The sequence below is a fragment of the Dendropsophus ebraccatus genome, chromosome 3, assembly GCF_027789765.1.
Source record: "Dendropsophus ebraccatus isolate aDenEbr1 chromosome 3, aDenEbr1.pat, whole genome shotgun sequence".
NCBI classification, from domain to species: Eukaryota; Metazoa; Chordata; class Amphibia; order Anura; family Hylidae; genus Dendropsophus; species Dendropsophus ebraccatus.
The window spans coordinates 185,514,100-185,530,335 of record NC_091456.1 but is presented as its reverse complement, the minus strand read 5'-3'; the positions used below and the strand labels follow the sequence as shown (position 1 = coordinate 185,530,335).

Here is a 16,236-nt window from a genome sequence, read left to right as displayed (position 1 = left end):
GTCATCTGTCCGGTATTGACTGCGCATACAGTATATAAATCCTATAACTCTCATTCCAGTCATCAGGGTGGAGAAATAGGTAGTGGTGGTGGTGGGGGTAGAGATAGCAATGGGGGCACAGAGCCCCTCTGCCACATTAGACCAGTATTATGTGCAGATGAGGGCCCTGGTACGGATTGTACATGATCCCGTGTGGGATACCTGGCCCATAGATGACGCCACGCAATGCTAGTCTCCCCATATACATGGAGGAACATTCATCATTGTCCCTGCTTACACGGTACCTGTCATCCACATCCAGGGCCTGCAGGTTGCATTCTGGGACTCTGGCCAGCTCACAGATGATGTCACTGTATCCAGCGGCGGCGGCTATGTGCATGCACGTCTTTCCGTTCTCGTCGTCATAGTTGATGGTGGATTGCCCCTGCTGATGGTCCAGGATGATGGAGCACAGCACACGGTTTCCACTCTAAAGCAACATATAACAAAATATATATATACAGGGTTCAGATGACTGTGATATAACGGGTGTAATACTGTGCAGACTCCTCATGGGAGGGACCCCATTACATAGGCCCCGCCCTATAATACTGTACCTGCACCGCCCAGTGAAGAGCTGTCTTAAAGTCCTTGTCCACCAGGGTAGGATCGGCTCCTTTCTGCAGCAAACTCTGCACATGTTGTGGCCGGTTGTGGAACGCCGCCCAGTGCAGTGATGTCATGCCCTGAACACATAGAAACAACGGGGGAGATTTATCAAACATGGTGTAAAGTGAGACTGGCTCAGTTGCCCCTAGCAACCAATCAGATTCCACCTTTCATTCCTCACAGACTCTTTGGAAAATTAAAGGTGGAATCTGATTGGTTGCTAGGGGCAACTGGGCCAGTTTCACTTTACACCATGTGTGATAAATATCCCCCCAACGAGTATAGTAATAAATGATGTCATCTTATATCATACACATAGACAAAACACGTATAGTAATAAATGATGTCACCCCCTGTCATATACAGAGAAAGGAGTATAGTGATGTTTTTCTAAGGCTTCATAACCCCTTTAAAGGGACAGTGTCATCACAAAATGATTTATTGTATAAATAATGTTTTTATGTTAAAAAAATTTCTACTTTTTCTGTCTATATTATAAAATAATCCTGAGATCTTGCAGTTCTCATTCTCACCACTGGGGCTAAAACTAAGCTGAGACTTCCTGTTGTGTCTGTGGTGATAAGAGGAGGCTGCTGTAAAGTGATCTGTACAGCATTGCAGCGTCATGTGACACTAGATAGTTAAGACAATTGCAGCTCCCTGTGGAATGAGCTCTTCACAGGTCACAAAGCGCGCTCAGTAATGTTTCACATTGATCTCATGGGGACAGAGTCTGTCTATTGTTGTCTATGTCCATGAGGCTTGCTGGAAAGCATATCACTAAATGCTGTTAAGAACAGACCAGCCAAGATGGCCGCCTTCATAACGATGTACAAAAAGTGAAATAAAAATTAAAGTCATAAAATCAAAACAGATTAGTATCTGACTCTATTCAGTAAAAGAAAATCTAGGTGACACATTCCCTTTCACCTCCTTTCAAACATATAGACAGAGGCATCACGTATAATGATAAATTATGTCACCCCCTGTCATATACATAGGAATAAGTATAGTAATAAATGATGTCACCCCAACAGGAATAGCAATATGTCATCTCATCATATATATATACATGGAGAGAGCGAGTATGTGAGGTCATCCAATGTCACACACATAGAAACAAGCAGGAGGAATGAGTGATGACATCCCACAATGCACATAGAGAGAAACAACAAGAATAGTAATATGTAATGTCGTCCAATGTCACACACATAGAAACGAGAAATAGTCATTTCTAAAACTTGGAGCGGCCTCTAGAGGCCAATAAGTGTTTTCCTCTTTGCTTATAGGTTTAAAGGGGTACTCCAGTGAGTTTTTTTTAATTAACTGGTTTCAGAAACTTATATTGGTTTGTAAATAACTTCTATTAAAAAATCTCCAATCTTCCAGTACTTATTAGCTGCTGTATGTCCTGCAGGAATTGGTGTAATCTTTCTAGTCTGACACACTGCTCTCTGCTGCCACCTCTGTCCATGTCAGGAACTGTCCAGAGCAGCAGCAAATCCCCTTCTGCTGTGGACAGTTCCTGACATGGACAGAGGTGGCAGCAGAGAGCACAGTGTCAGACTGAAAAGAATACACTACTTCCTGCAGGACATACAGAAGCTGATAAGTCCTGGAAGACTGGAGATTTTTTAATAAAAGTAAAGTACAAATCTTTGGCACTTTCTGGCACCAGTTGATTTGAAAGAATTTTTTTTTTTTTGCTGAACCACCCCTTTAGTGCCCCCATTTGCTTCTATGGTATAGCACAACATCCAGACGTGTCAGGGTATCGGGGTCACTCACCTCATTGTCCTGGTGATTGATCTCGCTCAGAGTTGACTGTTGTAGTAGAACAGATAAAAGTCTGAAGAAAAAGAGACAGAAACAGTGTTAGAATGCCCAGGGAGGTGAGTACGCCCACTATCATCTCTTAACTAGATATGCCTTACAATGTAAGGATCTATCAGGAGGCTGATCACATCATAACCAGGGGTGGTCTCACCATACATTCTGTGCAGATGTGAGAGGGCCTAGTGGGTAAGGGGGGCCCAGTACCATCCTAGCTGTCCCTACCTGCCATCTATTTCATTCATGTCATGAACATCAAAGCTGACATTACTGATACTGAGATTGGGGATGTTGTTGAGTGACTGAAGGAGAAGGGCATATCTATGTGCCAACTCTGCTGGATGGTCGGTGTCTTCTAGAAAATCTCCTAGACCTAGTGTCAGATCTTTAACTCATACTCACCTCTCCCTGTTCCCACATGTCTCTTTAATACCAGGGCCCCTTGGCCTTTATGGTAACTGCCCAGCACTGATGTGTTGAAAAGCTTCCACTTAGTGTCAAACCACCTACATGTAGTACAGTGACAGGACTGAAGCTACACTCAGGACTGAAGAGGACTGTGGGATCAGGTATAGGTAAGTATTTGAATACCTGGTCTAAGATCTGTTTTAAGGGTGTCTGGTTTGCGATCTGTATACAGGGGTGTGTGGTCTTAGTTCTGTATACATTATGGTCTGGTTTGGAGTCTGTATATAGAGGGTGAGGTCTGAGATCTGTAAACAGCAGGTCAGGAGTCTGTATACAGGGGGTCTGGTCTGAGGTCTGTATACAGGGGGTCTGTTTTGGAGTCTGTATACAGGGCTCTGGTGAGGAGTCTGTATACAGGGGGTCTGATCTGAGGTCTGTATACAGGGGGTCTGGTGTGGAGTCTGTATACAGGGGGCATGGTTTGGAGTCTGTATACAGGGCTTCTGATTTGGAGTCTATACAGGGGTCTGATCTGAGGTTTGCATACAGGGGGTCTGGTTTGGTGTCTGTATACAGGCATTCTGAGGTCCATATACAGAGGGTCTGGTGTGGAGTCTTTGGAGTCTGTATACAGGGGTCTGATTTGGAATCTATACACAGGGTCTGAGGTCTGTATACAGGGGGTCTGATCTGAGGTCTGTATACAGGGTTTCTGGTTTGGAGTCTGTGTACAGGGGATCTAGTTTAGAGTCTGTATACAGGGGATCTAGTTTGGAGTTTGTATACGGGGGGTCTGAGGTCTGTATACAGGGGGTATTTTGGAGTCTGTATACAGGGGGTTCTGGTTTGGAGTCTATATATGGGGGGTCTGAGGTCTGTATACAGGGGGTCTAGTCTTAGGTCTGTATACAGGGGGTCTGGTCTGAGGTCTGTATACAGGGGGTCTGGTCTGAGGTCTGTATACAGGGGGTCTGGTCTGAGGTCTGTATACAGGGGGTCTGGTCTGAGGTCTGTATACAGGGGGTCTGGTCTTAGGTCTGTATACAGGGGGTCTGGTCTTAGGTCTGTATACAGGGGGTCTGGCCTGAGGTCTGTATACAGGGGGTCTGGCCTGAGGTCTGTATACAGGGGGTCTGGCCTGAGGTCTGTATACAGGGGGTCTGGCCTGAGGTCTGTATACAGGGGGTCTGGTCTGAGGTCTGTATACAGGGGGTCTGGCCTGAGGTCTGTATACAGGGGGTCTGGCCTGAGGTCTGTATACAGGGGGTCTGGTCTGAGGTCTGTGTACAGGGGGTCTGGTCTGAGGTCTGTATATAGGGGGTCTGGCCTGAGGTCTGTATATAGGGGGTCTGGCCTGAGGTCTGTATATAGGGGGTCTGGCCTTAGGTCTGTATACAGGGGGTCTGGTCTTAGGTCTGTATATAGGGGGTCTGGCCTTAGGTCTGTATACAGGGGGTCTGGTCTTAGGTCTGTATACAGGGGGTCTGGTCTTAGGTCTGTATACAGGGGGTCTGGTCTTAGGTCTGTATACAGGGGGTTTGGTCTGAGGTCTGTATACAGGGGGTCTGGTCTGAGGTCTGTATACAGGGGGTCTGGTCTGAGGTCTGTATATAGGGGGTCTGGCCTGAGGTCTGTATACAGGGGTCTGGCCTGAGGTCTGTATACAGGGGGTCTGGCGTTAGGTCTGTATACAGGGGGTCTGGTGTTAGGTCTGTATACAGGGGGTCTGGTCTTAGGTCTGTATACAGGGGGTCTGGTCTGAGGTCTGTATACAGGGTTTCTGGTTTGGAGTCTGTGTACAGGGGATCTAGTTTGGAGTCTGTATACAGGGGATCTAGTTTGGAGTTTGTATACGGGGGGTCTGAGGTCTGTATACAGGGGGTATTTTGGAGTCTGTATACAGGGGGTTCTGGTTTGGAGTCTATATATGGGGGGTCTGAGGTCTGTATACAGGGGGTCTAGTCTTAGGTCTGTATACAGGGGGTCTGGTCTGAGGTCTGTATACAGGGGGTCTGGTCTTAGGTCTGTATACAGGGGGTCTGGTCTTAGGTCTGTATACAGGGGGTCTGGTCTTAGGTCTGTATACAGGGGGTCTGGTCTGAGGTCTGTATACAGGGGGTCTGGTCTGAGGTCTGTATACAGGGGGTCTGGTCTGAGGTCTGTGTACAGGGGGTCTGGCCTGAGGTCTGTATACAGGGGGTCTGGCCTGAGGTCTGTATACAGGGGGTCTGGTCTGAGGTCTGTGTACAGGGGGTCTGGTCTGAGGTCTGTGTACAGGGGGTCTGGCCTGAGGTCTGTATGCAGGGGGTCTGGCCTTAGGTCTGTATACAGGGGGTCTGGTCTTAGGTCTGTATATAGGGGGTCTGGCCTTAGGTCTGTATACAGGGGGTCTGGTCTTAGGTCTGTATACAGGGGGTCTGGTCTTAGGTCTGTATACAGGGGGTCTGGTCTTAGGTCTGTATACAGGGGGTCTGGTCTGAGGTCTGTATACAGGGGGTCTGGTCTGAGGTCTGTGTACAGGGGGTCTGGTCTGAGGTCTGTATATAGGGGGTCTGGCCTGAGGTCTGTATACAGGGGGTCTGGCCTGAGGTCTGTATACAGGGGTCTGGCCTGAGGTCTGTATACAGGGGGTCTGGTGTGGAGTTTGTATACAGGGGGTCTGTAGTTTCTTTCTCTTCTTTCACATACATGGTGGGTTATGTTGGTCCAGGTCTGCAGATTCGGTAGAATTATGGAGTTCGAGTACAATGAGGCAAGAGATGTTCCCCATGTTTATGATGAGCGACTCACCTGACGTCAGCCTCCGCAGTGGCGGCATGTAGGGGCAGTCGGCCATTTTTATCAGGGATGTTCTGCTTGGCTCCATTCCTGAGCAAACTCACACAGCCCTCCAGCCAGCCCTAGAGGAAGAAGACATGTCATCTGCCAAATCCTCTACAGTCCTGGAGCTTAGGGGCCCCCATCTGGGCTGTACAGGTACTGCAGCTGTCAGGGGCCAGGGCATACAAAGGGGCCAAATTCACCCATGTGCCCCTAGGTACCTTCTACATGCTACATGGCCCAACTAAGGCCCCATAGTAGACATAACAAAACTACAACTCCCAGCAGAACTGGATGATGGCGGAGCTGTACATGGACGCCAGTGATGTCACCTAGTGACAGGCCCCGTCCTGTCTCATCTGCTTTATATAAAGTACAGGAAGCAGATATTGATTGTTGATCTTCCCAATCCATCTGTCTTCTGTGTTCTCGACAGGTATCCAGGTAACGTTATCATATACAGCACAGTGCCCATCAAGGTACAATGACTGTCAGCCGTGAAGCGGGGTGAGCTTCGGGCCTGGACGCCTGGATCTATGTAGGTTTATAAAGGGTATTATAACATTTTCTAGCACCAGTTGATTTGAAAGCAATTTTTTGGGGGGTGAACTACCCCTGTACGTTAAATTGCACATCAACACCGCAATTTTACAGGATGCTGTATATGTGAAACGTGTCCAAAACAGTGCCACTTTTTCCAAAAACAGCCCCCCCACCCTATGACCTCAGGTTGAATGCGGCATTACATCTCAGCTCCATTCACTTATATGGAATTCATCTGAAATACCAGACAGGAACTGAGAACAAGAGTGGCGCTATTTCTGGAAGAAAGCAGCCATGTTTTTCTATTCATGGATCACCTCTTTTTTTTTCCTACCAGATATGTTGCCAGGGACAGGCTCGTTCTCCCGCAGGCATCTTGTGTATTGATATTGGCTCCCATTTTCAGCAGTAGTTTCACGGTGTCAACCTGGCGTCCGGACACAGCGTGCATCAGAGGTGTGCACCCTGGAGAAACATCAGCACAGAGGATTTAAGAAACTGCTAAAACACAGGCAACATTCACAAAGTCTATTGTAGAATGCATACACAGAGCTTTATATTGAATGGTACTATTCACCGTGATGGAAGACCTAACCCTGAAGTAGAAATTTACAGAAAAAGTGCCCATCTATGGGGGAAAATACAGGATAAGTCAGTGGACAAGCTTGAAGGGGAACTGTCCAAATAGCTCGGCACTCTTCACAACTTTGGATTCGGTTGCGTACGCATACCCATACTCACGGCATAGAGGAAAGTCCGATAATGCTGGAGGAGAATGCTGAGTGATATCTTTCAGGAGTACAGGCCCCAGGCCATTTACTTGGAGGAGCTCACCATTGGCCTTCACCTGAGGACTAGGCAAGTTGCAGCAGGGCATGCAGGCGACAAGCACTTCTCCAGCCGCTGTCTGGCAAGAAAAGCTCAATGCGGACTGCAGGGTTTGGAAGACTTGAATAACCATCTCAGTGTGGACAGGTCTTGGTCCCTCATCAGTGACAGTCACATCCCAGGTGGTTTAGCCAGTCATGGCTGGACAGACAGGAACTGAGGATGATCAGCGTAACTCCACTAGGCCTCGCGCTGCACTGATCTCTACTACACACTCTTACCTAGACCAAAGGAGGACATGACTGAGCACATGACCCTCTCCATCCTAACTTATAGACTTTTGGGTGGCTTTCTATTGGTGGAGAGGAGCCTGAGGCAGCTTAACACAGGATTGGACAGAACTGGGGAAAACCTTTGGCAGGGCTGTGATAGGCCCAGAGGCAGGGAGGTGGCTGACAATCCATTTTCTCCAGCAGGCGGAGAAAGTGCAGAATCACATAAATAAATGAACTGTTTTTGATGTGTTTTTTTTGTAAACCTGGACAACCCCTTTAACCATGGACGCCAGTGAGCGCTGGACTATGTTACTGCCTGTTTGAAGTGGTGGCATAAAGTACGGGGATGGATCAATAGTAAGGCCTTCCCCCCCATGATGACTCCCGCCCCATGTACCTTCATTGTCACAGTATTCCAGGATTGAAGGGTCTTCACGGATGATTGCCGTCAGTGTGTTGACATCCCCATTAGCTGAAGCTTGATAAACCACAGACAAGTCAATCTCTTCCGATGAGTCACCTGCAAACACAAAGTCTATCACTGAGATTCGCCTTAAAAGCCGCAGCGCCCTGTGATTAAAGGGAATGTGTCATGGAGGTAATTTCAGTCCCATTCATTGAATGTCAGTCTGTACGGGAGAAATAATGGGTTTATTTTGTGTGTAGCTATTTATTTTTCTATTTTTGGAACCTTCACTGGGGGCGGCCATATTGGAGACACGCAACTCCTTCCTGTTTGATCTGTAGAGACATTGCAGCAGGGTGTGTACGCTTTATGGCAGCTGAAATGACATCATTAGGATTTCTTTCAGGTTTGTGTTCTCTCTTGTGTATTACGCAGGATGAATATGATGAGGGATGCCGGATAGAGGGATGATGGATGGAGGATAGAAGGGTGATGGATGGAGCATAGAGGGGTGATGGATGGATGATAGAGGGGTGATGGATGGAAGATAGAGGGGTGATGGATGGGGGATAGAGGGATGATGGATGGAGGATAGAGGGGTGATGGATGGAGGATAGAGGGGTGATGGATGGAGGATAGAGGGGTGATGGATGGAGCATAGAGGGATGATGGATGGAGGATAGAGGGGTGATGGATGGGGGATAGAGGGATGATGGATGGAGGATAGAGGGGTGATGGATGGGGGATAGAGGGGTGATGGATGGAGCATAGAGGGATGATGGATGGAGTATAGAGGGGTGATGGATGGAGGATAGAGGGATGATGGATGGAGGATAGAGGGGTGATGGATGGATGATAGAGGGGTGATGGATGGAAGATAGAGGGGTGATGGATGGGGGATAGAGGGATGATGGATGGAGGATAGAGGGATGATGGATGGAGGATAGAAGGGTGATGGATGGAGGATAGAGGGATGATGGATGCCGGATAGAGGGATGATGGATGCCGGATAGAGGGATGATGGATGGAAGATAGAGGGGTGATGGATGGGGGATAGAGGGATGATGGATGGAGGATAGAGGGATGATGGATGGAGGATAGAGGGGTGATGGATGGAGCATAGAGGGATGATGGATGGAGGATAGAGGGGTGATGGATGGGGGATAGAGGGATGATGGATGGAGGATAGAGGGGTGATGGATGGGGGATAGAGGGGTGATGGATGGAGCATAGAGGGATGATGGATGGAGTATAGAGGGGTGATGGATGGAGGATAGAGGGATGATGGATGGAGGATAGAGGGATGATGGATGGAGGATAGAGGGATGATGGATGGAGGATAGAGGGATGATGGATGGAGGATAGAGGGGTGATGGATGGAGCATAGAGGCATAATGGATGGAGGGGTGATGGATGGAAGATAGAGGGGTGATGGATGGAGCATAGAGGCATAATGGATGGAGGGGTGATGGATGGAAGATAGAGGGGTGATGGATGGGGGATAGAGGGATGATGGATGGAGGATAGAGGGGTGATGGATGGAGGATAGAGGGGTGAGGGATGGAGGATAGAGGGGTGATGGATGGAGCATAGAGGGGTGATGGATGGAGGATAGAGGGGTGATGGATGGAGGATAGAAGGATGATGGATGGAGGATAGAGGGGTGAGGGATGGAGGATAGAGGGGTGATGGATGGAGCATAGAGGGGTGATGGATGGAGGATAGAGGGGTGATGGATGGAGGATAGAGGGGTGATGGAAGAAGGATAGAGGGGTGATGGATGGAGGATAGAGGGATGATGGATGGAAGATAGAGGGATAATGGATGGGGGATAGATGGATGATGGATGGAGGATAGAAGGATGATGGATGGAGGATAGAAGGATGATGGATGGAGGATAGAGGGGTGAGGGATGGAGGATAGAGGGGTGATGGATGGAGCATAGAGGGGTGATGGATGGAGGATAGAGGGGTGATGGATGGAGGATAGAGGGGTGATGGAAGAAGGATAGAGGGGTGATGGATGGAGGATAGAGGGATGATGGATGGAAGATAGAGGGATAATGGATGGGGGATAGATGGATGATGGATGGAGGATAGAGGGATGATGGATGGAGGATAGAGGGATGATGGATGGAGGATAGAGGGGTGATGGAAGAAGGATAGAGGGGTGATGGATGGAGGATAGAGGGATGATGGATGGAAGATAGAGGGATAATGGATGGGGGATAGATGGATGATGGATGGAGCATAGAGGCATAATGGATGGAGGGATGATGGATGGAGGATAGAGGGATGATGGATGGAGGATAGAGGGATGATGGATGGAGGATAGAGGGATGATGGATGGAGGATAGAGGGGTGATGGATGGAGGATAGAGGGATGATGGATGGAGGATAGAGGGATGATGGATGGAGGATAGAGGGATGATGGATGGAGCATAGAGGGATGATGGATGGAGGATAGAGGGGTGATGGATGGAGGATAGAGGGATGATGGATGGAGGATAGAGGGGTGATGGATGGAGGATAGAGGGGTGATGGATGGAGGATAGAGGGATGATGGATGGAGGATAGAGGGGTGATGGATGGAGCATAGAGGGGTGATGGATGGAGGATAGAGGGGTGATGGATGGAGGATAGAGGGGTGATGGAAGAAGGATAGAGGGGTGATGGATGGAGGATAGAGGGATGATGGATGGAAGATAGAGGGATAATGGATGGGGGATAGATGGATGATGGATGGAGCATAGAGGCATAATGGATGGAGGGATGATGGATGGAGGATAGAGGGATGATGGATGGAGGATAGAGGGATGATGGATGGAGGATAGAGGGATGATGGATGGAGGATAGAGGGGTGATGGATGGAGGATAGAGGGGTGATGGATGGAGGATAGAGGGATGATGGATGGAGGATAGAGGGGTGATGGATGGAGGATAGAGGGGTGATGGATGGAGAATAGAGGGGTGATGGATGGAGGATAAAGGGGTGATGGATGGAGGATGGATGGAGGATAGAGGATAGAAGGATGATGGATGGAGGATAGAGGGATGGAGGATATATGGACAATGTTGTAGGTGATCTGCGTGTTGTGTATATAGGAAGGACTGTAGGTGTACTGTAGAGCGGAGCGCTAGGCTCAGGATATGGCACCTCTCTAACGCTCATCCTGAACTGTATTCGAGTCTGGTTACAGGAAAGACACAACAACCACTTCTAAGAACTTCTCACCGACTTCACAGATGCGACTATCAGAGTCAGATGAGTAAAACTATGAACAGTAAGTGAGAAGGAGAGAGCAGCAAACTGAGCGAATGATGTGTAACGGATGTACAATGCCGAGCTAAGCAGAAAAACAACCCCCCCCCCCCTCAGGTACAGCGCAGTGTGTACAAGAGGATGCACACAGAGCACAATACGTACATGGAGGGATCATACAAGTGTCCGATAACCAGATAGTCACAGAAGTCATGAAAAGTCCTATATTCGCTCCAGTCTGACACAGTGCTCTCTGCTGCCACCTCTGTCCATGTCAGGAACTGTCCAGAGCAGCAGCAAATCCCTATAGAAAACCTCTCCTGCTCTCCAGACTGGAAAAAGTACATCCCTTCATGCAGGACATACAGCAGCTGATAAGTACTGGAGGACTTGAGATTTTTTATAGAAGTAAATTACAAATCTCTGGCACTTTCTGGCATCAGTTGATTTGAAAGAAAGAATTTGTTGGGTAAACTTCCCTTTATGCTTAGAGAAGTTGTTTAAGATTAGATTTTTATTTTTAGAAAAAGCCCATTTGGTGCAGTTTTAGAACTAAAAAAAAATCACAGTGTTTAATGTGCCAGAGGGAAGTGGTCTGTCCTGAATCAGCTGACATCATTGTAGTCAACATTAGGAAATCATTTCAGTGGGCTAATACTAAGCAAAATGGCTGCCATGTCCACCACATCAGCTAAAACAGGTAAGCACAAGACATACACAAGAATGTCTACATTATTCTCTTATTACAGGCCTATACTGCACTAAATAAGGGGATAAAAAAAATAATATATATATATATATATTTATTTATTTTTTTTATTTTATTTTATTATTTTTTTTTCATGATAAAAACACAAGTATAACATATATGTCCTGGGCCCCAATGTTAAATCTTCACCAGGACCCCCACCAGGATCAGGACCCCCACGAACCATGAGTAATTTATAATACTTCAGTCTTCTTATGCTGTAGCGGGGTCCTAGGCCTGTACCAGGTACCAGGGCCTCTATGGCTGTAATAATAATAATAATAATAATAAATCATACTTTACGCGTATGGACCCCCAGGAATGCATTGTATCAGCTCTATGCATTATATATCAAGAAGATGGAAAAGATGAGACCCCCAAAGGGCCGTCCAAGGGGGAATTGTGATCTGTCAGATGAAGAAGAAGAATAGCAGAGCCATAACCCGGTGTGCGGGGAGCAGATGTCAGCTCTGCAGCCGGGCCTGGCTTTCCAGTAAGGCTCCATTCATTATCTTTACCTTTTCCAGGAAAATCTTATCTGTTGTCATTGGTGACTTCCCCGGAGCTGACGTCTTCACATTCATTAGGTTCTTGTTACTGTCCCTGAGATCTCTGTTCTCTCTGTATATTCACCCATTACAGAGTCTGATCAGAGATCTGCACAATCCCATGCAATGGAACCCCCACAACACCCACTTCAATGGAGCATTATATACTGTATGCAAAAGTCAGGGGTCTCAATCTCATTGCTATAGGCGGATAACATCCGGTCCCGACCAATGCATAACAGTGGAACTGTTTGGGTTCGGCAATGTCCTCAGAACCAGAACGCTCAGCAATTGGCTCCTTGAGAAGTTGGATGACGCCATAGGGAGTCCTGGAAAACATGGATATGACCTATAGTCTATGGCCATATCCATGTTTTCCAGGACTTTCTAGGGTGGCATCCAACTTCTGCAGTCACCAGGAGTTTGGCAAGTTCACTCAACACTGATCACAAACTCCCTCAGTAATCTTTATGGGCATCAGATGTATAGTGACCACATATGCTCTGACCATGTCTCGTTCTATATGGATGTCTACTACTAAATGCACCAGACACCTTCTTCCCAATGATCCCAATTTCTCTGGTCATGTGATCATAAGCTTGTCGGATAAAGAATGGCGGCTCTGCCCTTGTGTCGCTTTACTGCCGCTCCGCGTCCTTGTGCCGAGTGTTACAGAACATTACTATTGATTATAGGCTTTGGCTGAGATTGATCCTGGGGCAGAGATGTGAGGCGGAGAGATTACATTGTAACCAGTAGAGGATTCTATCATTGACTTGGTGACTCTATTACTCAGGATGATAATGATGATGACGATAACAAAGAGGAGGAGGAAGACTGGAGCTCGTTCTCCGCTTTGAAATAATTCACTAAGATGTCGTAGGAGGTGACAGAACCCAGATATATGTTATAGGTCACAGAACCCAAACATGTCATAGGAGTTCATAGAATCCAGACGTGTCATAGGAGGTCATAGAACCCAGACGTGTCATAGGAGGTCATAGAACCCAGACGTGTCATAGGAGGTCATAGAACCCAGACGTGACATAGGAGGTCATAGAACCCAGACGTGTCATAGGAGGTCATAGAACCCAGACGTGTCATAGGAGGTCATAGAACCCAGACGTGACATAGGAGGTCATAGAACCCAGACGTGTCATAGGAGGTCATAGAACCCAGACGTGACATAGGAGGTCATAGAACCCAGACGTGACATAGGAGGTCATAGAACCCAGACGTGTCATAGGAGGTCATAGAACCCAGACGTGACATAGGAGGTCATAGAACCCAGACGTGTCATAGGAGGTCATAGAACCCAGATGTGTCATAGGAGTTCATAGAACCCAGACGTGTCATAGGAGGTCATAGAACCCAGATGTGTCATAGGAGGTCATAGTGTGCTGTTCTCCTCACTTATCTGTATGTTATTCAGATGTTTTATAACTGCATTGTTTACATTCATTCCTTGTTGTATTCATTACATGTATTCTTGTTGTGCTGCCATCTGCTGGCCAAGAGTTTAGACTCCCCTCCATTTTCACATTTTTTGGTTTGTCCCTTAGTGGGTGTGTCTTATAGCCCAGTCTCCACGTCACTTCCTGTAGCAGGCATTCTTCATCCTGCTTCTGACTGGAGAAGTAGTGCTTGCTTGGGCTTATCAGAGTCATAATCTTCTGACCAGAAATTACAAGTGTCAGCAAGGTATCTTCTAGGAAAGCAGCAACAGCACAATATGACTACTATACTGCATCTGTGACTAAGCTGTATGTGACGTTATTAAACTACGTTCTGCTCAACTTTCTACTCTACCTGACGCTTATTCTGGTTCCTGTCTGCCTCATATGCTGGAATACAAGGTAGGAATCTCCAGTCAGGCCCACTAGTCAGATAAACCTTCACTCGCCGCATGTGGGGACAGAACAGTCAGAAGATTCACTTAAAAAGCCCAAAATCACAGCTAGAAATTGCCTGTAACCCAGACCAGTCAGAGGTCTCCATAGCAACAAGCACATGGTCAGCTAATCTGAGACAGCACGTCTGGACAGGCCTCAGGACAAGCACAGTGTGTGTCTGCTGTATTCTACACCTGCATAGAAGTCTTCCACAAAGCACCCCAAGCTGTTTCTCATATCTTACATGAACCTTTCATCACTCAGTAGAAGAACAGTTTTGTGTGTGAAGCTCCCTCAGACCATACCCCTCCTAAGAGACTTGCTGCATACTACCTCCCGTTGGTCTGGCCACCCAGACTTGAAAACCCCACAAATCACTCAAATAACGCTGGGAATCATATCGGGGTGTTCTAAAGAAGCTGTGCTGCGATTTTCAGACCCCAATTCCAAAGTTAATTTTCTTAAAGAGACAGTACACTTAAAATCAAAATGGCCGAAAAGCATCCCGAGCAACTCCCCAGCGATAAAACACAGCAAGGACAAGTTGATAGTGATGATTTGGAACAGCAGGAAGCAGAACTCACACTTCCAACAGACCAAGTTGTCCGACCAAGACGCTCTCTCAAACCGACACTAAAGGTAATTGAAAATTATCATACTGCTAAAAATGAGCTCTGTGATGACGTGGAGGAGAGATGGAAACGAGTTACCTCCCTCGTGGCAAGTCTTCAATCCTTCAAGGGTGACGCAGAGAGTCAACAAGATGCTGTTGCACGGCTGAATACAGAGCATGAAAGATATAAGAGACTGTTTGCAAAGTATATCACCTTCTTAAAAGCCTCTAATATCGATGAAGCCTTAACAGAGCTGATCAAGGCAGAATCATCAGAAATAGAAAGAGACACCATGGTGCAGAATGCTAAAGATAAAGCGGAGCTCCGTATCTCTCATCTACAAGAGACTAGATCGCACAGATCAAATTAATCTAAACGTTCATCACGGTCATACAGATCCTCGTGCTCAAGAAGCTCAGTCCTGAGTGACAGGATACTAGAGGCCCGCATAGATGCAGAGCAATCCAAAATAAGACGTGCCTTCAGAGAAAAGGAAGTAATGGCCGAAGCTAAGGCTAAAAAAGAGAGTGCAGAAGCAGAGGCTCAGATAAAGATTCTTCAAACAGAGATGGAAGAGGAAATTGCAATGGCCGAAGCTAAGGCTAAAAAAGAGAGTGCAGAAGCAGAGGCTCAGATAAAGATCCTTCAAACAGAGATGGAAGAGGAAATTGCATTGGCCAAAGTAAAGGTACTTGAGCAAGCAATGAGCCAAGGTCTCGATCCAGTTTGCTTGCCACAAGAAACAGACAATCCTGTCGATCGCACCAATGACTATGTGCTGAATCAGTTACCTGCAGCCCCCCCTATTTCTAGCACCATTCAAGCTGACAACACTGAAATCTCCAAGTCAGCTCTACCTGCAGCTACGGTGCCACCTATAGCACCCGCACAAACTGATGATCATCACCCAGATGTGCCTTCTCAAGGACAACTATCACAGGAAGATGGTTACCGAGTGTTTTCTGGCCTAGTCGCACAACACAAGCAGCGGTCGTCAGAACTTATAGAGGCTAAACCACAGCTCAACCCTGCAGCGACATCATTCTACCCTGGAACATCTCACCCTTTCACGCCAACCAACCCATACGCCCAAGGGGTACAACGAGTTGACACGGCAACAAGAAGTGAGAAAACAGATATATCTGAGTTCGCAAGGTACATGGTTAGCAGGGAGCTGATCAACACCAGTCTCTCCAAATTTGACGACCGCGCAGAGAGCTACAGAGCCTGGAAAGCAACCTTCAAAGCTGCCATCGCCAACCTCAACCTTACCGCAGAGCAGGAGCTTGATCTCATGGTCAAATGGCTGGGCCCTGGCTCTACAAATCGCATCAAGAGCTTAAGGACTGTCTATGTGGGACAAGCTGAAGCAGGTCTTGCCGCTGCCTGGCAGAGACTTGAACGTACCTTTG

General features: G+C 47.3%; 2 protein-coding genes across 4 annotated transcripts in view; both read right to left on the bottom strand.

The window, feature by feature from the left end:
• LOC138786767 (zinc finger protein OZF-like) overlaps positions 1 to 16,236 on the bottom strand; it is a 419,299-nt gene that overhangs the window by 166,733 nt on the left and 236,330 nt on the right. The gene's annotated exons all lie outside the window — the stretch shown is intronic.
• The window catches only part of ANKRD55 (ankyrin repeat domain 55), a 33,983-nt gene that overhangs the window by 7,629 nt on the left and 10,118 nt on the right, over positions 1 to 16,236 (bottom strand). For 2 of the 3 annotated variants that reach the window (XM_069964870.1, XM_069964873.1), the window contains exons 2-8: positions 7,753 to 7,875; positions 6,994 to 7,361; positions 6,587 to 6,717; positions 5,680 to 5,789; positions 2,437 to 2,497; positions 597 to 725; positions 285 to 469 (exon numbers count right to left, since the gene is read on the bottom strand). In XM_069964870.1, coding sequence (XP_069820971.1) covers positions 285 to 469; positions 597 to 725; positions 2,437 to 2,497; positions 5,680 to 5,789; positions 6,587 to 6,717; positions 6,994 to 7,213 — 836 coding nt within the window. In that variant the 5' untranslated portion in view covers positions 7,214 to 7,361; positions 7,753 to 7,875. The remainder of the gene's footprint in view (positions 1 to 284; positions 470 to 596; positions 726 to 2,436; positions 2,498 to 5,679; positions 5,790 to 6,586; positions 6,718 to 6,993; positions 7,362 to 7,752; positions 7,876 to 16,236) is intronic. The other variant, XM_069964872.1, reaches the window with a different exon arrangement.